At 41.3% G+C, this 26959-nt stretch overlaps 1 protein-coding gene across 2 annotated transcripts in view; it reads right to left on the bottom strand.

The window, feature by feature from the left end:
* Positions 1–10882: 10882 nt before the first annotated feature.
* IPO5 (importin 5) overlaps positions 10883–26959 on the bottom strand; it is a 79773-nt gene continuing 63696 nt past the window's right edge. The window contains exons 24-26 of one of the 2 annotated variants that reach the window (XM_073348073.2): positions 22139–22367; positions 15914–16055; positions 10883–12249 (exon numbers count right to left, since the gene is read on the bottom strand). In XM_073348073.2, the coding sequence (XP_073204174.1) occupies positions 12163–12249; positions 15914–16055; positions 22139–22367 (458 nt within the window). In that variant the 3' untranslated portion in view covers positions 10883–12162. Of the gene's footprint in view, positions 12250–15913; positions 16056–22138; positions 22368–26959 lie in introns of those variants that run through there. The other variant, XM_073348092.2, reaches the window with a different exon arrangement.

Raw genomic sequence — 26959 nt, 5'->3', positions numbered from 1 at the left:
CTACAAATCGAACGGCTCTCCTTAAGGTGGGCTTTGAGAAGGCAAAGCAAGCACCACATGTGGGAGTCACTGTTAGGAATTAGCACTCCACAAGAAGGGCAATGCTTGAACTCTGATGGGGGCATCATCGGGGAGCACAACCACTGACACTATACGATATACTTTAACTTTTAATGCTACTGACTAACTATTAACTATGTACAATAAAAACCTAGGCTAAGAGACACATTGCAAGATTGTGAAGCAGCAATCACACAGAGCTCCGACTCCTGCAGATGGATGTTGAGAAGGAACTAAGGGTATTTGGGGTGGTGCCACCTCGCATAGCCAGGAAAGGAGCGACAGGCATGAGGTGCGAGCACCATCCTGCTACGGGTACTGCTTGGCAAAAATTTCCAGCTCTGGTATGCGGGGAGTGCACATACCTACTTGGAATACACATCTGCATCTACTCCAAGAACCACCATTGATATCTACTCTCTGCATGCAGTCTTTCAACCAGTTGTGCACCCACCCTATAGTAAATTAATCTAGTGTGCATTTCCCTAGTTTGTTTGGGACTGTCATATGGGACTGTCAAAAGCCTTACTAAAAATCAAGGTAAGTCACATCTACTGCTCTTCCCTATCCACTAAGCCTGTTAAAGAAGGAAATTAGTTTGGTTTGATAGGATTTGTTCTTGACAAATCCATGCTGCCTATTCCTTATAACTTTATTATCCTCTAGGTGCTTACAAATTTAACAACACTTGACAGATACTGAAACCATAAGGCTGACTGGTCTATAATTCCCCAGGTCCTTTTTCTTCCCATTTTAAAGATGGATAATATGTCTACCGTTCTCTAGTTCCAAGCATTGATGGTTCCAAGATTGTTTCAGCTAGTTCCTTAAGTACCACACGATGAATTTCATTAAGCCCTGCCAACTTCAATACATCTAACTTACCTAAATATTCTTTAACCTGTTTTTTTTCCTATTTTGGCTTATATTCCTTCCTTATTGCTAATATTGTGTTGAATATCTGGTCATCATTAACCTTTTCAGTGAAGACTGAAGTAATACAGGCATTAAACATTGCAGCCTTCTTGATGTAATCAATTATTAGCTCTCCTTGCCTGGTAACTAAAGGACCTATACTTTCTTTCATCTTTCTTGAAGGACCCATTCTTATTGCCTTTTATGTCCCTTGCTAGCTGTAACTCATTCTAGGCCTCAGCCATTCTGATTTGTACCTACATACTTGTGCTATTCTTTTGTACTCCTTAGCAAATTCTACTATGTCTCCATTTTGTGTAGGACTCATTTTTGATTTTTCAGGTCATTCAACAGCTCCTCATGGCCTCTTACTGTTCTTCCTATCTTTTCTTTGCATTGAGACAGTTTGCAGTTATCCCTTTAATATTCTCTTGTGAAACTGTCAACCTCTCCTGAATTCTTTTCCCTAGATTTTCTTCCCTGTGCACCTTACTCTGAGTTTGTAAAAATCTGCTTTTTTGAAGTCCCTTATCCTTATTCTGCTGGTTTTACTCCTTCCTTTCCATAGTATCATGAAATGTATCATTTAATGAACACTTTCACCCAAATTGCAACATCCAACTTCAGGTCTGCTCCCAATTCTTCCTATTGGACAAAATCAAGTCTAAAATTAACCATCCCCTGATTATTTCCTCTACCTTCGGAAACAAAAAGTTTTCCAATACATTCTAAGAACTTATTGGAAATGTTGTGTTTTGACATTTTCCAACAGATGTGTGGGTAGTTAAACTCCCTCATTACTACTAGGTCTTCTGTTATTTGTTCTAGAAATGGCTCATCCATCTCCTTTTCCTGATTTTATGATCTATAGTAGACCCCCTACTATGACATCACCCTCTTTTTTTAACCCCTTAACATACATTTATTCAGATTCTTAATTTTTACATTTGTATTATCTTGAAAATAATGAATGATTAATTTTTACAAATGATTTTAGTGATTTAAATTTTACAAGTAATTTCCATTCTAGTTTAATGGACATTTGAATTCAATCAAAAATGCACAAAATTAAATAAAACTACCTTAAATGTGCTGGAAACTCAAGAAAAAATTTTTGCAAAACATATTTTGCATTTAAAATTAAACTGATTTATTAAACAGAGGAAGTATTATCTCTAGTTAGTGACGTGAACTGATTTTTCCTGGTCACCATGTCCTTCAAGATACTAGAATTAGTATATCTCATCCTCTTCCAACATAAGAGCAAAACTAGGTGTAAGAGGAAAAACAAGCTCTCGAAGGCCTTGCCTACACTATGCAGCTAAATTGGCACAGCTGCTATCGATGCCTTGAGCCTCCTCCTGCACCCCAACCCCCTGCCCTGAGCCCCCTGTTCACCCCAACCCCCTGCCATGAGCCCCTGCCTGCACACGACACTCCCTCCCAGACCCCGCACTCCCTCCCACACCCCAACTCCCTGCCCCTACATTAATGGTCCTGCATACAATTTCGCCACCCAAATGTGGCCCTCAGGCCAAAAGGTTTGCCCACCCCTGCCTTAAAACTTCTCTCCAAGTTCATACCCACCATTAAGGTGCACATCCTCAACTTCCCTCTCTCATTCTGAGGAAGATGGGAGACCACATGAGCATTAACAGCATGGAGCCTAGGAATCATAGAAGATTAGGGCTCAAAGAGACCTCAGGAGGTTATCTAATCCAACCCCTGCTCAAAGCAAGACCAACCTCAACTAAATCATCCTAGCCAGGGCTTTGTCAAGCCAGGCTTTAAAAATATCTCAGGACGGAGATTCCACTACTTCCCTAAGTAACCCATTCCAGTGTTTCACCATCCTTCTAGTAAAATAGTTTTTTTCTAATATCCAACCTAGACCTCCCTCACTGCAACTTGAGAACACTGCTTCTTGTTCTGTCATCTGCCACCACTGAGAACAACTGAGCTCCATCCTCCTTGGAACCACCCTTCAGGTTGCTATCAAATCCCCCCTCACTCTTCTCTTCTGCAGACTAAACAAGCCCAGTTCCCTCAACCTCTCCTTGTAAGTCATGTGCCCCAGCCCCCTGATCATTTTCGTTGCCCTCCACTGGACTCTTTCCAATTTGTCCACATCCTTTCTGTAGTGGGGGGCCCAAAACTGGACGCAATACTCCAAATGTGGCCTCACCAGTGCCGAACAGAGGGGAATAATCACTTCCCTCAATCTGCTGGCAGTGCTCATACTAATGCAGCCCAATAAGCTGTTAACCTTCTTGGACACAAGGACACACTACTGACTCATATCCAAATTCTCGTCCACTGTAATCCCCAGGTCCTTTTCTGCAGAACTGCTGCTTAGCCAGTCAATCACCAGCCTGTAGCAGTGCATGGGATTCATCCTTCCTAAGTGCAGGACTCTGCATTTGTCCTTGTTGAACCTCATCAGATTTCTTTTAGCCCAATCCTCCAATTTGTCTAGGTCACTCTGGACCCTGTCCCTACCCTCCAGCATATCAGTTTAGTGTCACCTGTAAACTTCCTGAGGGTGCAATCCACGCCATCCTCCAGATCATTAATGAAAAAATTGAACAAACCGGCCTCAAGATCGACCCTTGGGGCACTCCGCTTGATACCGGCTGTCAACTAGACATGGAGCCATTGATCACTACCCGTTGAGCCTGACGATCTAGCCAGCTTTCTATCCACCTTATCGTCCATTCATCCAATCCATAAGTCCTTAACTTGCTGGCAAGAATACTGTGGGAGACCGTATCAAAAGCTTTGCTAACATCAAGATATATCATGTCCACCGCTTTCCCCATATCCACAGAGCCAGTTATCTCATCATAGAAGGCAATCAGGTTGGGTCGGGCATGACTTGCCCTGGGAGAATCCATGTTGATTGTTCCTGATCACCTTCCTCTCCTTCAAGTGCTTCAAAATGGATTCCTTGAGAAACTGCTCCATGATTTTTCCAGGGAGGTGAGGCTGACCGGTCTGTAGTTCCCCGTATTTTCCTTCTTCCCTTTTTAAAAGATGGGCACTATATTTGCCTTTTTCCAATCATCCGGGACCTCCCCTGATTGCCACGAGTTTTCAGAGATAATGGCCAATGGCTCTGCAATCACAACAGCCAACTCCCTCAGCACCCTCAAATGCATTAGATCTGGACCCATGGACTTGTGCACGTACAGCTTTTCTAAATAGTCCTTAACCTAGGAGCTGATCCCCATAGTGGTGGTGACTTCACTTACTCACCTCAGACTAGCTGTTGAGCAGGAAATCCAAAATGACATTTCTCATTTTATCCAATAGATGACAGACGAGTCAGTACTTAAAACTAGATGGCATGCCAGCTAGGATGGTGGAATTTGGAATTCATGCAAGGCAATTTGAGAAACTTTCCCAAGGAGCTTCATTAACATCTTCACTTCTTGGCCCCTTGGGCTTTGTCTACACTAGGAAAAGAGGACAAGTTTCAGTTGGGCTAAAATAGATCTAAAATAGGCTACTTCTTCTAGTGTAGTTGCAGGGAAATCCCTTTAGTTTGATTCAACAAAATAACTTGTCCTACTAAAAAAGCTGAGCTAAAGGTATTAGCAAACCCTGATCTAAACTTGGCCTTTTCCCTAGTCAAGATAAGGCCTTCATGAGGCTGATCCCGCAATAGTCTGTACCTTGATAGAAGCAGAGAGTGAATCCAATATTATAGCAGATGCATTCAGTCACAAATTGTTACTTGCAGAATTCACACTTGTTCTTTTTGTGCCCAGGTCTAATCAATACAACCCATTTTTCTGCTACTTTCCTGTAATTATTCTCCCTGTACTTTTCTGTAAATATCCTTTGAAAGATGTTAACTACCTTGCACAGGCACCTCTGAAGCGGACAAAAGCTAACTTAGCCCTGGTGTAAAAAAAGGTTTCTCATAGGCACAGTTTCACCATAGTTTCAGTTTCTCACAGTTTCTAGTTTCAAGAAAACTGGACAAATGTTTCCTTCATTCAGACTTCTACCATTTCCATTCTGAATGGAGACAATCCAGGGACTGAACTAGCAAGCTTTTTAAATACAAGTGACAGTCTAATGTTTAATAGTACTATCTCCATCTACTGGCCAGAAGGAACTATACTTGTCTAGTTTCAGAGTAACAGCTGTGTTAGTCTGTATTCGCAAAAAGAAAAGGAGGACTTGTGGCACCTTAGAGACTAACCAATTTATTTGAGCATAAGCTTTCGTGAGCTACATTCACTTGCATCCGATGAAGTGAGCTGTAGCTCACGAAAGCTTATGCTCAAATAAATTGGTTAGTCTCTAAGGTGCCACAAGTCCTCCTTTTCTTTTTGCGTATACTTGCCTAGCAGAGAAGTAAAATGTAACCATCTTAAACTTTCCAAAATATTCATGCTGTGTGTTGGAACGAGCACTGCTAGTTTAATCTTGACTAAGGCAAGTTTCTTATTTTGCTTGTTTCAGGAATATGAACTTCCAAACAGGTGTTTTTGCATTTTAATTATGTTTAAGAACTTTATTGCTATTTCAAAATGAAAGATAAAACATTGATGTTGGATATTTGGTTCACAATGAACTTGTGAAAATGGATGGTCTTAGTTATGGTAATTCAGACAAGTGTGGGTACTGCTGAAATATTCCCCATTTGAAGTTTTTAGTACTCATGTGTATCAGTTTTATTCAATGTTTTGTCAGGAATTTCATAAAGTTTTTAAATTGGTACATGAATTGAATAGTGAGTTATGTTAACTCTATTACAGTGAGTAATATCACACAGGATACTGGCTTTAGGTGAAATTTTGTTAAGAATGCACTAAAGTGGCCAGTATTAAAACATTTCAGTCACTGGTTAGAAAAAGTACACTTTTTAAAAGGGATATTAAAGAGAAGGGATTTAGTACTATTTTTTCTTGTCTGCAAAGGAATCTGATCATTGCATTAGACGATCAGCATCAGGTGGCACTTCATATCTGAACTAGCCCGTCGCCAATTAGAGTAGCCTCGGGCCAGCTTTGATTTGTACCAGTGGAAGATGATTCCTCCGAGGAACCACTCTTCCAGCTGGCATCATCCCCACCTAAGCCAGAGGAGCCAAGAGGTGCTTACTATGATAGCACAGGATTCCCCAAAGAAAGTAAATCCTCTGCTGTGGCTTCAAAGCACCTTTGATTAACCTTGCATTGGTGGGTGCAACACAAACAGGATTTAAGATGGGCAAGAGATCTGGCACAAGCAGTGTGTCAACTGAGTATTGTTAAATTTCAGCATCAAATGTTAAACAAAATAAGCTAAACTATTATATAAAATAGTCACAAGCATCCACATTTACCAGATGCCTAAATGTTTTTAAGTTAAGTGTGTTACCAATGCTGAATTGGAAAGTTACTTTGATTAGTGCTAAGATTTAGTGATGAGAAAACAGATTTGGAATTCCAACAAATCCAAAAGTTCAGACAAATGGGAATAAGTGAAAGCTAGAGGGGGAAAAAAGATCTTATTCCTCACTGTCATACCTTGGAAAAAAAACCTGTTTGTCCATCTTTAATTTTAGTATTTGTGGTGGTTTTCTTAATTCAAAAGGTAATTTCAAAACATCAGTAAAAATGACTGACATTAGTAAATCCTAACATTACAAATTAATGAAGCACAGCAGATCCAGAAGATTAGTTTTCCTTGGAAATAAAGCTACCTTACAAAATGTTACATGCTGTTTAACGATAGAAAGTTACTTGTAATGCCTTTACACGTTGTCATTTTATGTCCCAATATTTATCGCTTTGCAATAAGAACTTGAAATTTTATATACTAAAATGTAATATTTTCCCAGTATTCTTCCATTTTTTACATGTGTAGCCAAGCTTTCTGCCTTATCTGTCCATACAAAAAGGAATTCTGTCAGATTAGTCTAAGTACATATGGCTCTAAATTTTTTAGACTAAAAGTTCACGTTCACTTATCTAAATTAATGTTACATTTTAGAGGTTTTATACTACCCCAATGGGAACATCAAATCCTCAGATCCAAGAATGCCTTTACAGGAGTAAATTTACTGAATGAATCAAACCTCTTCTTATCTAATAAAATGGAGAATGTTATCTTTGTCTTTCTGAAACTTATCTACCCCCCCACCCTCAAACTTTGGGGCTGCACCTCTTCTTGTATATACAGAAGGTAGCTCAGTTTTGCTCATGTTGCATCTGCCTGGCATGTGCTTCCAAAGCTGGATACAAACACTGGATGAGTAGTACCTAAACAGACAATAGGAAGGGAGCGGGTGGGCTTTCAACATCCAAGTTCGGATGAGGAAATGACAAACAAGCATTGGCAGCATGGGAGAAAAATTCCACAGGCCTCCCTTTTTCCAGCCCCGCTGGGAGAGGCACAATTCTCAGACTGTTTCTTCTTGATCTTCCATCAAGATTATTATTAGTTATTTAAATATATATAGATTCTGAAGAGAGATAGACACATACATTTCTTGAGTGGAGCAGACAAGAGAAGTCAGTCACAGAAAGGAAGATGACTTTTTTCCATTGTTGATTGTGACATTCCCAAATCTGAAACATAGCAAGCAAAAAGAAAAATTAGTAGAGTTATCCAAAAATGCTACTGCTGGGGATTAGCAGTCAAGCCTCTGGTGTTTATTTTTAAAATTACTGCATGATCAAATCGCAGGTACTGTAGATTTTCTTGGTAGTAGTCAATGTCCTTTCTGCTCAAGAGTCTACTCTGGAATTTTTTTTTCTCCCCCAGCTCTTTAAGCTTTGGGTAGAATAAAAATTATTTTCCAGTAGAAGGAAAAGCTGGCCATGGTAATAAGTGCCTCTGGAGTATGAAGTACCACCTTATTCCAACAGATTATGCAGTAAGGTACAAGCGGTGATTTCAGAATCTTTTCTTGCTTATTGTGATTGGGCTTAGGAAGAATATTTTATGGAGAACACAGGAAAATTGATTCTATCTATGCAAATTGGATGTCTCGTGAGTTTGTAGCAATGTAGACAGGTTTCATGTTCACTTTTACTTTGGACTAATTTTTCCCTAAGGAACCTTGATATCACTAGCTGCTTTTCCAAATATTTGGATGAGGCTGTATTTGATATTGGTTAGCATAAAAACTGAGATGCAAGAGTGGGAATCCTTAGGCTTGGCACAGCTGCAAGAAATACAGAAGAGCTGGACTGCCTCTCTCCTTAGGGCGAACCTTTTTATTTTGACATCAGCAGGAGAATCTTGTCTACTCTTGCATAGGCCAAAAGGGTAGAAGGCCTGTTGGAGGCTACATACTACTTTGGAAAACTATGCCAACATGGTTAGGGCTTATTGCTCAATAGCAGTGAGGTTCAGCTAACATGGAGTTGGGATCTGCAGGCAAAGATGGATTTAGCCTGTGGCAGCCCTATACGTCTGAGTATCACCATGCTCTTGAGCAATTTGGGTGACCCGAATGACAAAGATTTTTGATAAACAATTCAGTCATCTGTGAACCAGAATCTGTTTTCAGTGATTTGTCTTCCCTAGTGACTTTCACTGGGATACAAATAGGTCAAGGTGAGGTAGCCTAGCTCTTAGAATATCAATGGAAAACTTTGTTCAAGAGCCACTATGTGTTGTCTATTGATACTCAGCCAGTCCTGTTTGTGATTAGTCTCTTATGTGGATCATCTGATGGAGGACAGATGAGCTTCTTGTATTCCCTTGCTGGTTTATGTATGCCACAGTTGTTATGCTGTGACTGGATAAGAAAGTGCTCCTTCCTCAGGAGATTCTGGAAGTCAGAAAGGCAAGATTGACTTGTCTTATCTCTAGCATGTTGCTCTGAAATGTGCCTGGACCTTGACCATGTTCACTACATATTGCGCAGCTCAAGTATAACTCACCACCCTGAAAAACTGGAATTCAGTCAGTACCTTAGTGTCCATACCCTGTCATTACATGTGCTTCCTGCTTCTGCCACTTAAGGATCTGAAATAATTTTACATGATTTCACTTCCCTTGTGTTTTGCACTGGAAATAATTCCAAGTGTACAAAAATTCTTATTTATGTGTGGTCTCCATGCATTACATCACAAGAACAAAATTTGCAGGGGAAAATGGATGAATTACACTTCATAACTGACATTTGTTACCTTTCCTGCTTTGGGAATACTGAGCTTGGAGAAGACAATTTTTTGAGGGTTCCAGAATTCTCAAATTCTAGGACTGAACTTTTTCATTTTCAGACTTTCCTGCTCCTCCCTAAAGACTTCACACAAGGAGTAGGAAGGAATATTAAGGAGATAGTTACCAAGACAAAATTTAAGTATATGGGAGAATCAGCAGCTTTTCACTTTTGAAGTGATATGGGAAAAGGGTTGCAGGGATTTTGATGTCTCTGTGGGCAAGTCAAGCTGATGTCAGGCGGATGTGTCAGCTATCACATGCTGTCTCGCCTAATCCCCTGGCCCTGACAAACTGAGGGCCAACAACCTGGAGGCAATTGCAGCAGAACTTCCCTTGTGTGATCTGGAGTTCTTCTTACAAATAGTGCTCCTCTGTCTGCTTGTTTCAGTTGGCCTGCTTTGCTATCATAGGGAAGGGGGGGAAAAGGACGAAAGGCATGCAGTGGGGTAAACACTTCCCAACACTCAAATGTTGGTCCCTTATTTATGGGTAAAAAAGGTTTTATCCACTCCTGCTTGAAAAGTCAGCTTTTTGCACTTCCAGAAAAAGAATGTAGCTTGAGGGGAAAAGGATTATGTTTCAAACCTGAAGTCTCATGGACAACTGTGAAATGCATCCAGTATTTGTCAGAAGAGATTTCGCTCAAACGTCTGAGATTGGGGGGAAGAGGTGAGAATCCAGAAATGAATAAATGCTGAAGACACAACAAAAACCAGACAGACATAAAATAACCAAAGAGACCATTGTTGTAGCCAGATATTTGTACTTTTGAGACAAATAATCAGATTTACAAGGAGAGACAAGGTGAGTGAGGTAAGATTTTATTGGATCAACTTCTCATGGAGAGAGAGAGACTTTTGAGCTCTTATTCAGATCTGAGTGTGGCTTGAAAGCTCATCTCTTTCACCAACAGAAGTTGGTGTAATAAAAGATATTACCTCACCTACCGTGCCTTTCTAATATCCTGGGACTGACATGGCTACAACTACACTGCATACAGATTTACTGAAATATTTTCCACATCGATGGGTGCAAATCCCCACATTGGAAAATGGACATGTGAACTCCTTGAAAATAACTGGAGTTGTACTTACATGAAAAAAATTTAATGAGGAAAATTGGGATCACCACAAACTATATACTCAACAGCAAAATAGAACAGGGTTCTGATAAAATTACTGTTTACAAACTACATATGCTGTCTGTCTATAGGCAGATCTGCACTCTTAGCAGTAGCATAGTTATTCATTTGTATTTTCAAAAAATCATCGACTTCTCAGTCAGGATTGAAATGACAAACTCTGCCATGAGACTAAAGCTACTTTAAAAAACTGATTTTGGGTAGAATTTTCTTACACAAGTACAACAGGTTATATTTTGATGTATAGTTGTGTTTTAAACAGTTTGATGGCTTTTTCATCATAGAAATTGATTTTATAATTAAGGTTAAGATTTTGGCATAAGGATTTTTATTAAAATTCATGGGCAGGACACTGGCAACAAACAAATCACAGAAGCCGGAGCCCTGCCACTATGGGGGAGCTGACTTCCCTAGCCAGAGCTGAAGCTGAAAGTCACTGAAGTCTGTAAAAATCTCAATCTGTGACAAAATCGTATCCTCATTTATAATACATAGGGCAGCTTTTTTCCTCTCTCGTTAAGCATCAAACTTGTACTCTTCCATTTCACTCTAATACATTTACACAGTATGTTTTAAGAGACTGCTGCAAATCACTTAGTGAAAAGTCTTTAATTCTTAGGTTAGCTTTCTGGTCTAAGCATAAGTTTAATATTTATATCAAAAATGTTAGTACAAACTGCAAAGGGTTCACACTGAAGTTTAAATTAGAAATAAGATTTTAGAAAAACCATATATCTTAAACAGTAACCCATGTATTGCTAGGATGAGATGAAGCAATAAAACATTTATACACAAATTTTCTCCTTTCAGGATAGGCTACCAATCATATCTCCACAAATGTAACTGCATGTATTTAATTTAATACGACTGAAAGTTTGCTTGGCTAACACAGACCCATTGTACATCCGCAACTGGAACATTAGCCAACTTTTCATAAATTACCAATATGCAATTGGATCTGAAAATGAAACAGTTTATGGTAAAGGTATGTAAACTCACTGTACCCAAGGCTCATGTCACTAAATTTGAATTCTACACAGTATGTAGTTCTTTGAATCAGAAAAAAGTTGAATGGTTAAAATCCAAGAAACAAAAAAGCATGAAGTGTGAGTTAGACATATTGTACAGAAAATTTCAAATATCTTAAAATTATGACTCGTAACATTTATTCTTGTATCTTCTCATAGGAGGAAATTGAATAAGAATCACACAGCACTGAACTTTTACACAAGCGTCTTATTGTATTTGAATGTCATTTATTGAGGAGTGAATGAGATACTGCCAGACATGCCAAAGACACTTCACATTCAAGGGCTGGAAGCTGAACAGCTTTTCTCATTGAGTCACTTAAACAAGCCTTTTTTGTGTGACATCAATGAGGTCTTCATGCTTTATATTCGTCTTCAATTTTTCATCTTTTGATCTAGTGGTTTGCTGGGTAGAAGGGCACTTTCTACCCTAAAAGAAACTCACTCCAGTTAATACAATTAATACTAGATGTATAGAAATGTTATCTGCTATAATGTACATTACCGCTGAATAACTGGTCTTAAAGCTGTTTAATTCATTATATCTAATGAGAAAATTCAACTTGTCTCCTTTTCACCATCATATGGGTGGCTTATACCATTAGAAAAATACTCTTCAGTGCTTTTGTAGGGTTTACAGGGAGCTTCTTCAGTGTTGTGGGATAGAAATGGATTTAAACACCACTCTGAAAGAGTGCTTCTTCGTGTTGCCACTGCCTGTAGATTGCAAAAGAATGGCCTGCACGCTCTACAGTTCTTTTTTGCTCAAAAACAAAAACAAAGAAACCTAAACAATAGGGTAAATGTTTATTTGGAGTTAGTTTTCTTGCAGATAATTAAGGCCCTTCAAGCAGAGTTCAGGAGCTCCTGTATAGCTGCCTGTTGGTCTGCATTGAGCTGTGATATGCATTCTGTCCATAGTCCTCCAGAGGTCTGGAAAACAAATGAAAAATAAAGGTGTCTTCACTGAATATAGACTTAGAAATATGTCAACCATTTATTTTCATTAGGTCTTTCAAAGTCAACATCCATTGAGCATATATACTGTAGGAGAGTGATGGACAACTTACAGGTAAATAGTAGAGAGGCCACAAAAACCATTTTGCAAGTAGGGGGGGAGGGGGGAAGAAGGTCAGACCCTGCCCATGGAATAGTGACATTGGGTGGGGGGGAATGTAGAGTCTCTACCGCAAGGGGTAGTGGGAGGTCCTAGAGGAAGTTTCGGAGGGAGCCTGGCCTGCACTCACCCTGCCATGACTACTCCTGTCTCGCTGTGCTGGCCCCGGCTCCCCACTTGGCCCAACTGGCTCTCGCTGCAGCATGAGAGGACAAGTGCATCGTCCCGTCCCACCCCCCTTCCTGCCCCAAGCTAGACTGTGGTAGGCCAAATGAAATGATCTTGCAGGCTGGATGTGACCCCTCAACTGCCCATCCCTGCTGTAGGTTATGCCAAAGAGAACAGACAAAGTCCTTGCCAACACTCAAACCTGTATCAGCTTAACGAAAGCTTTTTAAAAAATGATTTAGTTACACTGGTGCAAGTCTGTGTGTAGACAAGGCTTAAGTAATTGGTTTGAAATTCCTAGCAACTCCCTAGAATTAAAAAAGTACAAATCACAGCAGGCAAGATGCAGCCCTTCATTCTTCTAAAGGTAAGTAGCATGACAATTTGTACTCTTTTCAATAAGGCTATAAACAGGTTATTTGCTCTGCCTTAACATAGATAAATCACATGGTACTTTCAGAAGACCAGCGGTATCGTTAGCCATAATTTTTCATCTCCACCCTGTTGTGTAGCACACTATTTTGCTTGTCACCACAAAGGTGATTTATTTTAATGGTACCAAATATATTTTCAAGGTAATACAATCCTTCAGAATAAAGGCATTCAAATAAATGGGAAGTATGTATTCAGCACAGTGATCAACACAGGTTTGGGAGCAGGGGCTAAACTTGTCTCAGTATGACAAAGGAGGCCAAGTTGAAATTTATTGCAGATAACCAATTTAAATCTCTACAGTGACACTTGATATTTAAAATCTTATTTAATGTGTTTAAACAAGCTGTCAAAGTTAGCAGATTTACATTTGATATATTTTAAACATCAGTTCTACATTGAAGATCTTAATTTAGTCTTTTCACACCATATTTAAAAAAGGATCCATTAGGTCCAATCACAGAAACGTAAAGACATGGTGTACTGTGAGATTCAATGTTCTAAAGACAATCTAACACTTAAATAAGGGCCTTTATTTTTTTTCCATAGGTAATGAGATTCTGACATTTAAGTTCTGCAGGTTTCAGAGTAGCAGACGTGTTGGTCTGTATTCGCAAAAAGAAAAGGAGTACTTGTGGCATCTTAGAGACTAACAAATTTATTTGAGCTTAGTCTCTGTTAGTCTCTAAGGTGCCACAAGTACTCCTTTTCTTTAAGTTCTGCAGTACTCCGAAATAAAGTGGCAATTTTAAAATTAAAAACTTGCCTTCTCAATCAGATATCATTGCCTCAAGCAGCCTACGCGTCCTTACTCCTGGGAGAATTCTACGCCACTGCACAATGCACAATTTCCCTTTCCCCCCGCCCTCACAGAATTGGTGTTGCAGAGCTGCTGGCTGCCAGTAGGGGCCTCTGGACCCGCAGAGCCCAGCTCGCAAATCGAATACACTGCTGGGGGAAGGGGAACAGAGCTGAAGAATTCCCAGCAGCTGCAGTTTCTGGCATGCCCTGAAGGAAGGAGGCAGTGTGCAGGAAACTCCATACAAGCCCAAGACCCAGCATCAGGCTGTTTCTCCCTGTGTGTGTGTGTAGGGGGGAGTGACTGGGCTCTGTGTGGGGAGGGGTGCAGGTACCTGGCCCTGCAGCTAGGCTCTTGAGGGAGAGATGGGCTGTGGGGTATCTAGGGCAGGGGGTCCCTGTGACTGGGCTCTGGAGGAGTGTGAATATCTGGCCCTGTGGCTGGACTCTGGGAGATGAGGGTGTCTGTCCCCACAGCTGGGCTCTGGAGGGGAAAGGGGTGTGGGTGTGTGGCCTGGTAGCTGGGCTCTGGAGGGCAAGGGGGTGTGGGTGTCTAGCCTCGGAGCTGGGCTTGGGTGTGGGGTGGGAGGGAAGGGGCAGAGAAGCAGGAACTGGGTTGCCACAGGGGTTTCCTTAACTCTGCTCCTATGAGGCATTGTTACAGGAATACTTCCTGACAGGTATTTTGAAATAAATTACCAAAATAATTGAAAGTGGCATGATTATATAGTGTTATTTTGACAAATAAAATCTGCAAAATTTTAAAATATTGTGCACAGAATTTTTATTTTTTTAAATGCAGAATTCCCCTAGGAGTAACCTCTGTTCATTGCTCCTCCACCAGCTTCCACAGTGGGGTAGTTAGCAACTATGCAAGTTTACTTAGAGATGTTTCAGAGTAGCAGCCGTGTTAGTCTGTATTCGCAAAAAGAAAAGGAGGACTTGTGGCACCTTAGAGACTAACCCATTTATTTGAGCATAAGTTTTCGTGAGCTACAGCTCACTTCAATGCATCCGATGAAGTGAGCTGTAGCTCACGAAAACTTATGCTCAAATAAATGGGTTAGTCTCTAAGGTGCCACAAGTCCTCCTTTTCTTTTTACTTAGAGATGCAATTTCTTGATCAAGTACGGCCACTTTATTTCCCCATAGTTCTGAACGTGGAAGAACCGCCCTCCATTCAAAGCCTTGCTTCATCAGTCAGTTGTATCATCATAAAAAGTTCATCTTTGCCATCTGAGGATGGGCTGGACAAGGCTATTGACATAGGATAATTAAGATTTGTGGCTGGGGGTAATGGCAGAGACTTAAGTAATTTAATGTGATTTTATTTTGAATTTTATATTTTGTACAGGTCAACCAGAGGTTGAAGTAGGTGCTTCTATTATCTAAAAAAACCTAAAAATAAATACATTTCAGTACTGCCCTCCTTCTCTTGCCCCTATCTTATAGAACTAAATGTGTAGGTTTTGCTTACTCTTTTTTTTTTAAAATGCCCTTACACAAGCAGTTTCCATTGAAACCCAAAATGCATCAATGACATTGTATAGTAAAGGTAGCATACAGCTATGGAGCTGACACTTCACTCTACTCAGTCTCTTCCAACATAGAATTCACGAGGTTCTTCTTGAATAAGCCTGTGTATCCTTGCCCTGTAGCTGCCCAGTTTCTGGGTCATTTTAATAAACTTTTGGATTTCATGCAAAATAAACGTTTAGAAATTAAAAAGCGTAGTTCAAATCACCTGAGAAAAGGTAAAGGAAACTAAAGGGAGTTAGGTAAAAGGTAAACCATGCAATTGTTCCAAGTGTTTATTTTTTTTATGAATACTTCAAAAATTACATGAGTCATAAAAACATACACACCCTCTGGTTCAAGTACCTTACATAGCGTTATCATGATTAATCTGGATTGTTGCACTGAATCTATTAGGAATCAATTTGGAATATTTCTTCTTAGAGTGAACACTGGTTGCAGCATCATGTTTATTAGAGAATAGGTTCTGAACATTAGTTTTACAATTCCTAAATCTCAGAGCAAACTAGAATGATTCCCTTTACAATAAAATAAATTCACATTCACCTGCACTTGACGAACAACATTAGCCAACCGTTTAGTACATGGATCTTCGTGTTTAATTGCTTCATGAATTTCACCATCCGCAATTATACTGAATATTCTGGGAAGATTAGCATTGTTGTGACCAAGGACAATTGGGTTGTTACTGATGGAGATCAAAAAAGTATACATGTTACAAATATGTCAGTGTTAGCATTCTAATTAAAAAAGATAAACATAGATTGTGTATGTAAGTTAACTGCTTTTCAAGACATTTCTGATTTTTAGAACTGCACATTCATACCTGAGGTTATTCAGCATCATTAAGTGCATCCTGTTCTAGAAGAAAATTCCATTTTTGTCATTTTAAGATCTGGCTAATTTGAACATTCCTTATTTATAAAGCTGGGCTGTGCTTTATCAGAAAAGTTATGTGCCTTAGATAGGCTTCAGCAGAGCAGGCCAGCCCACACTGTTGGAAGTTTAATACGGTTATGCTGGGAAAGTCCATACAGCAGGGACTGGAGCACTGTGGTAGGGAAAGCTTCGTATATTTTAAACTGATTTACTCACTCCCTCCCAGAGCTGATGGAAAGTGGTACTGACTAGCTCCAAAGGGAGAGCCAGCCAGCCTCCCTTGACCTAGAGTGAGGAATGCCACAATACAAGGACTTTGAAATATGAAAAGGGTTAGTGCTTGTTAATCAAAGGCGTTGAGAAGATTAAAGGGAGAATAAAACAGACCCAAATGGTAATGAAGACAGCTGACAGGTCTAACAGTATCAGCGCAGGCATACAATTATCCATCACCAGGATATCTAACAATGCCACCAGTACCATTTCGGTTTCAAACCCTGGTTTATACTAAGCATCATGAGATTTGACGCTTGTAGGTACTCCATGAGTTATCACAATCTGCTCTATGATTGTAAACCAAGAATGAAAGATATAATCATAGGGCTGGAAGGGACCTCGAGTCCAGCCCCCTGCACTGCAGAAGAACAAGCCCCCTACACTTAGACAGGACCAAATAACCACCTAGGCCATCCCTTGCATGTCCAACATGTTCTTAAAAACCTCCAATGACGGGGGCACCACAACCTCCCTTAGAAGCCTTTTCCAGTGCTTAACTGCCCTTTATAGTTAGAAAGTTTTTCCTAATCTCTAACCTAAATTTCCATTGCTGCAGATTAAGCCCATAACATCTTGTCCTACCTTCAGTGGACATGGAAAACAATTGATCATTATCCTCTTTATAACAGCCCTTAGCATATTTAAAGACTGTTCTCAGGGCCCCCCTCAATCTTCTTTTCTCAATACTAAACATATCCAGCCATTTTTAAAAAACAAAACTTTTCCTTATAGGTCTTTTCATCATTTTTGTTGCTTTCCTCTGGACTCTCAAATTTGTCCACATCTTTCCTAAAGTGCAACACCCAGAACTCAACACTCTACTCCAGCTGAGGCCTCCATCAGTGCTGAGTCAAGTGGGACAATTACCTCCACCCTCTTGCTTACGAACACACCTATTAATAGAGCCCAAAATATCAGCCTTTTTTGCAACTGAATCACATTGTTGACTCATTCAATTTGTGATCCACTATAACCGATTCTTTTCAGCAGTACTACCACCTTGCCAGTTAATTCCCCATTTTGTAGTTGTGTATTTGATTTTTCCTTAAGTGTAGTACTTTGCCCTTGTCTTTATTGAATTTCATCTTGTTGATTTCAGACCAAATTTTTCAATTTGTCAATGTTCTTTTGAATTCTAATCCTGTCTTCCAAAGTGCTTGCAATCCCTCCCAGCTTTGTCTCATTGGCAAATTCTACAAATATACCCTCTCTTCAAATCATTAATGAAAATATTGACTAGTAATGGACTCAGGACTGACCCTGCAGGACCCCACTAAATATGCTTCTCCTCCCCCTCTCCCCCCATAGCAGTGTGATAGCAAACCACTGATAATACTCTGAATGCAGTCTTTCAATCAGTTATCTAGTAAATTCATCCAGAGTGCATTTCCCTAGTTTGCTTATGAGAGTGTCACACTGGACTGTATCGAAAGCCTTACTAAAAATCAAAATACATCATGTCTACTGCTTCGCCGCCCCCATTCCCTAGGCCAGTGTTTCTCAACCTTTTTGATACCAGGGACCGGCTTACTGCCTTCCTAAACTGTGCCAGGGAGAGCTCAGGAACGAGCACTGGTCCACGGACCAATCATCGAGACACATTGCTTCTAGGCCATTAACACCGTAAAAGAATTAGGTGGGTTTAGTATGACTTGTTCTTGACAAGTTGGCTATTCCTTGTAACCCTATTATCCCCTAGATGCTTACAAACTGATTGTTGAATATTTGTTTCAGTATCTTTCTAGGTATTAAGTTAGGCTGACTGGTGTGTAATTCTGTGGGTCCTCTTTGCTCCCCTTTTTAATGATAGTTACTATATGTTTCCCAGTCTCCAATTCTCTGGGACCTAAACTGTCCTCCGGGACCTCACCCACCCTCCATGAGTTCTCAAAGATAACTGCTAACAGTTCTGAGATTGCTGCAGCTAGTTCCTTAAGTACCCTAGAATGCATTTCATCAGCCCCTGTCAACTTGATTATATTGAACTTACCTAACTTATCTCTGCCATTGCAGAGATGCTAAATTAATTCTTTGCATCACTCTTCACTGCAGAGGAGTGTAAGGGAGATACACCTGAGCCATTCTTTTTAAGTGACAAATTTGAGGAACTGTTCCAGACTGAGGTATCAATAGAGGTGGTTTTGGAACAAATTGATAAGTTAAACAGTAATAAATCACCAGGACCAGATGGTATTCACCCAAGAGTCTCAAGGAAATCAGATATGAAATTGCAGAACTACTGATTATGGTATGTAACCTACTGCTTAAGGTCACCCTATGTACCAGATGACTGGAGGATAGATCATGTAACCAATTTTTATAAGACTCCAGAGGCGATCCTGGCAATTATAGGCTGGTAAGCCTGACTTCAGTATCAGGCAAACTGGCTGAACCCATAGTAAAGGAAAGAATTATCAGGCACATAGATGAACACAACATATCGGGGAAGAGCCAACATGGCTTTTGTAAAAGGAGGTCATGCCTCACCAATCTATTAGAATTCTCAGAATGTCAATAAGGTGATCCAGTGCATGTAGTGCACTTGGACTTTCTGAAAATCTTTGACTAGGTCCCACAATAAAGCCTCTTAAATAAAGTAAGTAGTCATGAGATAAGAGGTAAGGTCCTCTCATGGATCAGTAATTAGTTAAAACATAGGAAACAAAGGGCAGAAATAAATTGTCATTTTTCACAATGGAAAGAGGTAAATAGCAGGGGCCTCAATAATCTGTACAGGGACCAGTACTGTTCAATATATTCATAAGTGACCTGGAAAATGGAGTGAACAGTGAGGTGGCAAAATTTGAAGACACAAAATTCCTTAAGATAATTAAATCCAAAATTGACTGCAAAAAGCTACCAAGGGATTGCCTAAAGCTGGGTGAATGGAGCAACAAAACTGAAGATGAAATTCCATGTTGATAAATTCAAAGTAATACACATTGGAAAACAATCCTAAGTTCAAAAGGGAGTCTAAATTAGTTATTTACACTCAGATGATCTTGGAGTCACAGTGGATAGTTCTCTAAAAACATCTGTTCAATGTGCAGTGGCAGTCAAAAAAAAGCTAAGAATTTTAGGAACTCTTAGGAAAGAGATAGACTATAAGACAGGAAACAATGCTGCTATATAGATCTATGGTACATTCACACTTTGAACATTGCGTGCAGTTCCAGTTGTCCCATCTCAAAAACGATAGTTTAGAATTACAAAAAGTACAGAGAAGGGCAACAAAAATGATCAGGGGTATGGAACAGCTTCCATCTGAGGAGAGATGAAAAAGACTGGAACTGTTCATCTTGGAAAAGAGATGACTAAAGGGGGATATGATAGAAGTCTATATAATCATGAATGGTGGGGAGAAAGTGAATAGGGGAAGAGTTTTATACCCCTTCACATAACACAAGAACCAAGGGTTACCCGATTAAATTAACAGGCAGCAGATTTAAAACAAACATAAGGAAGTACTTCTTCACACAATGCACAGTCAACTACTTGAACTCATTACTAGAGGAGGCTGTGAAGGCCAAGTGTGTACCTGGGTTCAAAAAAGAATTAGATAAATTTGTGGAGGATAGGTCCATCAATGCCTACTAGCCAAGATGGTAGATGATGATAACCCCATGCTCCAGATATTCCTAAACCACCAACTGCCATAAGCTCAGACTGGACAACAGCGGATGGATCACACGACAGTTGCTCTGTTCTGTTCACTCCCTCTCAAGCATCTGGCACTGGCCACTGTTGGAAGACAGGATACCAAGCTAGATGGCCATTAGACTGACCCACTATGGCCATTCTTGTGTTCTTAAATATTCTTTAACACCTTCTTTCCCTATTTTGGCTTGTGTTCCTTCCATCTTGTTAATATTAATTGTGTTGAGTACTGGTCACTATTAACCTTTTTAGTGAAGAATGAAGCAAAACAGCATTAAACACATCAAACTTCCTGATGTCATCAGCTCTCCTTCCCTGCTATGCAAAGTACACTTTTCTTCATTCTTCTCTTGCTCCTAATGTACCAGATGTCTGGACGATAGATCACCCTATGTACCAGATGACTGCAGTGAATTCTAATACTACCTAAAGAGGTTCTCCCTCCTTCCAGTGTTCTCAATATAGATACCCAGTCTTGGAAGTGCACACTGTATGAAAGCCCAGAATCTCTTATTAAAGAATCTCTTTTTATTGCCTTTAAGGTGTAACTCATTGTATGCTTATCCTTTCTTCATCCCTACACGCTTCTGCTATTCTTTTGTTCTCCTCAGCAATTTGACCATGTTTCCACTTTTTGTAGGATTCCATTTTGTTTTGATTAAGGTGGAAAATTCAGGTAGCAAGTTTTTGGCTATATCAGAAGTTGCAAGACTTATCAGTGATAGATGGTAAATGAGTCATGATTGCAAACCTTACACTGATCAGCATGAGGTTGAAGGTCTCTGTTTTCCCAGTTTTGTGACAGAGTAAAGTAGTCATCTGCTGAATGCACAGACTGTGGGCTGCCTAGTGATCTTTGAAAAGAAGTCTACATATCACCCAATGGTCAAAACTTTCCAGAAGATTCTGGGCTTTCATACAGTGTATAAGCACTTCCAAGACTGGGTATCTATATTGAGAACACTGGAAGGAGAGAGAACCTCTTTAGGTAGTATTAGAATTCACCGCAGGACTTCACTGATTGGGCTACTTGCCAGTACTTCAGAACTGCACTAAGGGAGACACCAGCACTGTACTCTAAAACTGGACTATCTGCATTGTTTCACTGTTTACTTCTTACGTAGCTGCTTCATGAACACCTGAAAGATCAAAGCACATCAACAAACAAAGATGTTTTATAAACCAATTACGGAAGAAAAGCGGCCATCTGTTTTGCATGTTGCTGGTAGTTAAAATGTCTATTTATGTTGCAATACTGGTAAGTGATCATAGGAACGGTGTCAAAGAACTGCTGGAATTTTCCTTAAGGTCTCATGCTGATACTATATCAGCACAGCAATTGGATGCAAGATACGAAAACATTTAACTAGACACTATTGAAAACTAGAATTAAATTTGTTACTAATGAATAAGGCTATGATTTTGTCATGGAGATCCCGGAATTCACAGCATCCATGACTTCCAAAGACCTCCGTGACTTCAGGCCCAGCAGCTGCAGGGTCCCACCGTCTCCCACAGTGGCAGGGAGGTGTGAGGTACCCCTGTCGCCTGAAGCAGCAGGGCCCCTCAAGCGCCAAACTGCCATGGGCAGGGGGACCCTAGAGCTCTGAGTCCCTATGGGCGGTGAGGGCCCCCAGAGCTCCCAGTCATCCCACAGCTTCCCAGCCCCTTCCCATTTTATCATGGAAATTTTTGAAAAAGTCAGGGACAGGTCATTTGGCTTCCATGAATTTTTCTTTATTGCCCGTGACCTGTGACTTTTACTAAAAATATATGACAAAAATCTTAGCCTTACTAATGGAATATGAAAGACGTTAATTTTCATGTTCAAGATAATGCGTATACTAGAGAAATAAAAACGAGTATAGGTCCCATTATTGGAGACTGTGTATAAGAAAAATAAGCAGACTACAAGTATGCTTATTTTATGCATTATATCAAAGTACATTTTTACCTTACCTCTCAATTAGGTCACACAGGTAATTGAAAGTATGAACAGCTTCTTCTTTGTCTTCGTGTAGTGGAAGCCATGATAACCAGTGTGGCAGGATTTCCTCAACATTTACACAATCAGGTTTGAACTTCATGATCTTCCCTACTGCTGAAATACAGTTCTCTGTTGCATTGACGTTCTCTTTGGCTTTGGCATCTGGTGACTGAATAACTCTCACCAGCAATGGAAGCGCCTCTGTAACAGTGCAAAATTAGGAAAAAGCCTCATGTATAGCCAAATTAAATGCTTGCACTTGAGCAACAATCGTGTTTCCCAATAGGGCACTAAACCGCTTGCAGACACACAACTTCAAATATGGGTAGTTTATAAAAATGAGTCAGATGTAGTTTAAAATAATTCTTCTGTTTAAGTCTCCCTGCTTCTTTTGTGGTTTTCCAATCTTTAAAATGTAAAGACGATTCCCGCCCCAACCGCCTTCTTGCTGTGTGAAAGGCATAACAAAAATATACTGACTATGTAAAAGGTACGCAAAGTTGATTGACTATTCAAGGGAAGCAATGAAACTGACAGCTGCCAAACACAAAAAATTAACCTGAACTGTAATAAAACAGTGTGTATAGCCCTTCAGTTGTGGTAATGTTACTTGTAATGGGTAGACATTTTTTAGCTATATGCATAGTTTTAAATTCAGTCTCAAAATAGCTTAGTAAAAGTACACAAATGGCAAAATTTGACTAGATAGGCGTTTCTCAAATGGGGGTCCTCGAGGGTACTCCAATAGGTCCGCAGGCCCAGCTGATTAACTATGCCCCCACCCTCCCAGCGCCTCCTGCACGCCACTGAACAGCTGTTCCAAACATGGAGAAGGCACTGGTATGGGGCACGCTCAGGGGAGGGGTGGAAAGTGGCAGGGAAGAGGAGGGGCAGGGGTAGAGCAGAGCCGGGAAGAACTGTGGTGGGGGTAGGGCCTTGGTGGAAGGGATGGAATGGGGGTGTGGCCTGGGGCTGAGCAGGGGGCTTGGAGGTCCCCGAAAAATTTTAAATCAAAATGGGGGTCCTCAGGTTGCTCAAGTTTGAGAACCACTGAACTAGATTAAATACCTGATGACTCAGAATACACACTGAAGAGAATATATGTATTTGTTATGTGTATTCATATGCATGTGTTACATACATGCACTTCCTAAAATAAGCAATAAAAAAAGTTCAGAAGGGCCAAATTATACTGTCTGCTAAATCCACTTTACACCACTCAGATGGCACAAGCAGAAATAAACTCACCTGAAGAGGCTAGAGAAGGTGGTTACTTTGTACAGTAATTGGCGTTCAAAATGTTTTGTCCCTATGGAGGCTCCATTTCAGGATGTACATGCGCCCATGCATGCTTGGTGGAGATGTTATCAGCAGTGCCTGAGGGTCTGCACTTGTGTACTACACATCCTCATGCGCCAATGTTATGGTATATAGGGAAAAGCAGGCAAACTGCAGCTCTAGTTCCTTCTCAACTACAAAGTCCAAAAGAACGACTGAAGCAGAGAGCAAGGAGGGCAGGTAGTAGTTTGTCCCTGTGGATGCTCCACCTAAGAAGTCCAATTACTGTAATTACAACCTAAGTAAACCTGTCCCTTGATCAGTTATCTCTGTGGTGCGCCACTGCAGAAGATTCTCGAGCAGTACATCAATTATGGAGGTGGCTGCTCAGGAAGTGGATTCAATACGGAACATAGAACAATCACCAAAAGTTATGCCGGCTCTGGAAGCATGCGTAACAGCATAGGGCTGGAAAAACATATGCATTGATGACCAGGTTGCAGTTTTGCAAATATCCAAGATGAACACCTTCTTCAGTAAGGCGACAGAGGTAGACTGGACTCCGGTGGAATAAGCAATCACTAGGACAATGACATATCTCTGAGGCATTGTAACAGGTTAATAAACATCCCAAATACCGACTTAAACAGCCTTTGGGAGGAGATTGGGTCCTCTTTGATTCGTTCTGTGACAGTGATAAAAAGTCTAGGAGAAGTCCTGAAGGGATTAATCCTGTCAAGGTAAAAAGCTGGAACTCTTATGTCTAGTATTTGGAGACTAGCTTCTTCTCTTGAAGAGTGAGAGGTGGGACAAGACTGATAGATGAGTGTCCTGATTAACGTGGAACTCTGAAGATTACCTTAGGCAGGAAATGAAGGTAGGAATGTAATGTCACCATGTCATGATAAATACCATGTACAGTGGGTCAGCCATAAGGGCCCACAGCTCTACTAGACAAGGGGATGGCTATAGGGAAGAGGTCTTGAAAGATAAATGGAGGGGAGAGCCCCCCATAGGTTCTAATGGTGTTTTTCCTCAGTGCATTGAAAACTAAGTTGAGGTCCCATAGAGGAGTAGGTTCCTTGAGGTAGGAAAAAGGATAAACAGGCTTAAACGAACCTTGCAGTGGTCAGGTGAGTGAAGAATGAATACTCTTCAATTGGGGAGGGAGAGGGAAGGAGGGAAAGAAGGCTGCAATGACAGCCAGGTAAACCTTAACTGAGCTCAGTGATAACCCTGTGGTTTTCAAGTTTAGCAGGTAACCAAGAATGTTGGAAAGGGAAGACTTGACAGCAGGTACAGCTCAGAGACTGCACCAGATCTGGACACATTTCCACTCTTCCATTACAATGAAAACAGTTGCTTTTTCTACTATTGCACATTGCTGTTTGGAGAGTAGTTCTGGTCTATGCTAGAGGTCCCGAGAGCTATTAGCAGTGACGCCCTAAAATGAAGTGACAAGAAGTTGGGATGGACAGTGTATCCTGACACCTGGGTGAGGTCTGCTATCAAAGGAAGGCGGAGATGTAGTTGCAAGGACCAGGGCTGGCTCTAGGATTTTTGATGCCCGAAGCAAAAAATTTTTGGCCACCCCCCGCTTTTTTTGTGGTCCCCACCCCCAACTCCGCCCCCTCCCAAAATCCCTGCCCCCCCCATTGCTTCCTGCGGCTCCCACCCTGCAACTGCCTGCCCTAGCTTACCTCTGCTCCGCCTGCTCCCCTGAACATTTCGCTGCTCCGCTTCTCTCCCCTCCCTCCCAGGCGAGGGAGAGGCAGCGCATTCAGGGGAGCAGGCAGAGCAGAGGTGAGCGAGGGTGGGGGGGGAAGGGCAGGAAGGAATGGCGGGTAGAGGAAACACTCCCCGCCCCAGCTCACCTCTGCTCCACCACCGCCGCCTCCCCTGAGCACGCCGCCGCTCGGCTCCTCCTCCCTCCCAGGCTTGCCGCGCAAGACGGGAAGGGGGGAGAAGCGGAGCAGCAGCAGTGTGCTCAGGGGAGCAGGCGGAGGCGAGCTGGGGCACATTTCTAGGGGCTAGAATGCCACTCCTAGAACCTGCTTGTTTTGCTGGTGCCTAGAGCCGGCCCTGGCAAGGACAGTTGGAAGAGCTCTTTGAACTATATCTACTTTGGCCGCCACAACGGCATTATGAAGATGGTCCTTGATCTCTCCTGTTTCAACCTGTTCAGGATTTTGAGGAAGTAATGGTGTCAGGAGACAAATACAGAAGAGTACATGTTCTTGTTATCTCTTGGCCTCATCTTCCAGCAAGCTGTGTCTGTGTCCTCCTCTCAAGCAAGATAATCAGGCCTTCATATTGATGGCATCAAAGAAATCTCTGGAAGACCCCAGGTAATAAATCTTCCAGAATACTGGAACATTGAACTCCCACTCATGCATGGTCACGGCAGAAAACCTTGCTGAGGGTGTCTGCTATGGTGTTCTATAGCCCCGGCAGATGAGCCACTGATCTCGGTATGCTCAGATATACACCAGTTCCATTATTTTATGGATTCTGTGCACAGACCAAGATCCTGCTCCTCAATGATTTATGTAATACGTTGTTATTCAGCACTGAGTGGCTCCTGATATGGAGTGTAAAGCAATGGCAAGCCTAACGGACTCCCCAATTCTAAAATGTGACTAGAGTGGCCTCTTGAGGGATTCCATTTGCCCCAAGCTGTAAAGTTTTTAAAGTGAGTACCCCAACCTAGAAGGAAGGCATCTGGGGATTATCTTTGTGGGAGGGGAATTCAAGAATGGAACTCCCACACAGACTTTTTGCCCCCACACCTGTTGGGAGAAGTTGAGGACCATCTGGGGTATTGATACCCAGTTGGATAAACTGTTTACTCCATGTGTAAACTGCCCTCAACCAGGCTTGAAGACAATAGGAGTGTAGTCTTGCCAACCGTGTTACAACAGGGTACATGCTGCTATGTGGCCCGGGGTGGAAGGCAAGCCTTTTGCTGTGGCGTGCAGGCTCTGTTACAAAGTCCAGCCTTGTTTTACAATGTAACAAACCTGCCTGTGGGAAAGCATGCTCTGGAGGTAATGTAGTCCAGAGTGGCCCCTATGAAGTCTATTTGTTGTGTGTGTCTCAATGTAGACTCTTCTCCATCGAGGAGACCCAAAGAGTGGAACAGCGATGAGATGTACACATAGGAAAATAAGCATCCTGAAGATCAAGGGAGACAAATTAATCTCCCAGATCCAGAGAAGGAATTATTGCTGAGAGTTACCATTTTGAAACACTGCGAGAGGATGAAGGTTTTCAATGTCCTGTCTCCAGCATCCATTTTTCTTGGGGACTAAGTAGTACTCCTTTTCTGACGAAGTCCAATGGAACAGGTTTGATCGTCCCATAATTAGAAGGGATTGTATTTGCTGTTTTAGGACAGCCCGATAAGAAGCATACCTGAAGTGGGATGGAGAGGAAGGATGGGAAAGAGGGAGCTGAACTGAATGGAACAGCCCACTGAAAACACCTCCAGGATCTGTCAGAGGTGATAAGCTCTC

Source organism: Lepidochelys kempii, chromosome 1, assembly GCF_965140285.1.
Source record: "Lepidochelys kempii isolate rLepKem1 chromosome 1, rLepKem1.hap1, whole genome shotgun sequence".
NCBI lineage: Eukaryota > Metazoa > Chordata > Testudines > Cheloniidae > Lepidochelys > Lepidochelys kempii.
This window is presented reverse-complemented; position numbering and strand designations above follow the sequence as displayed.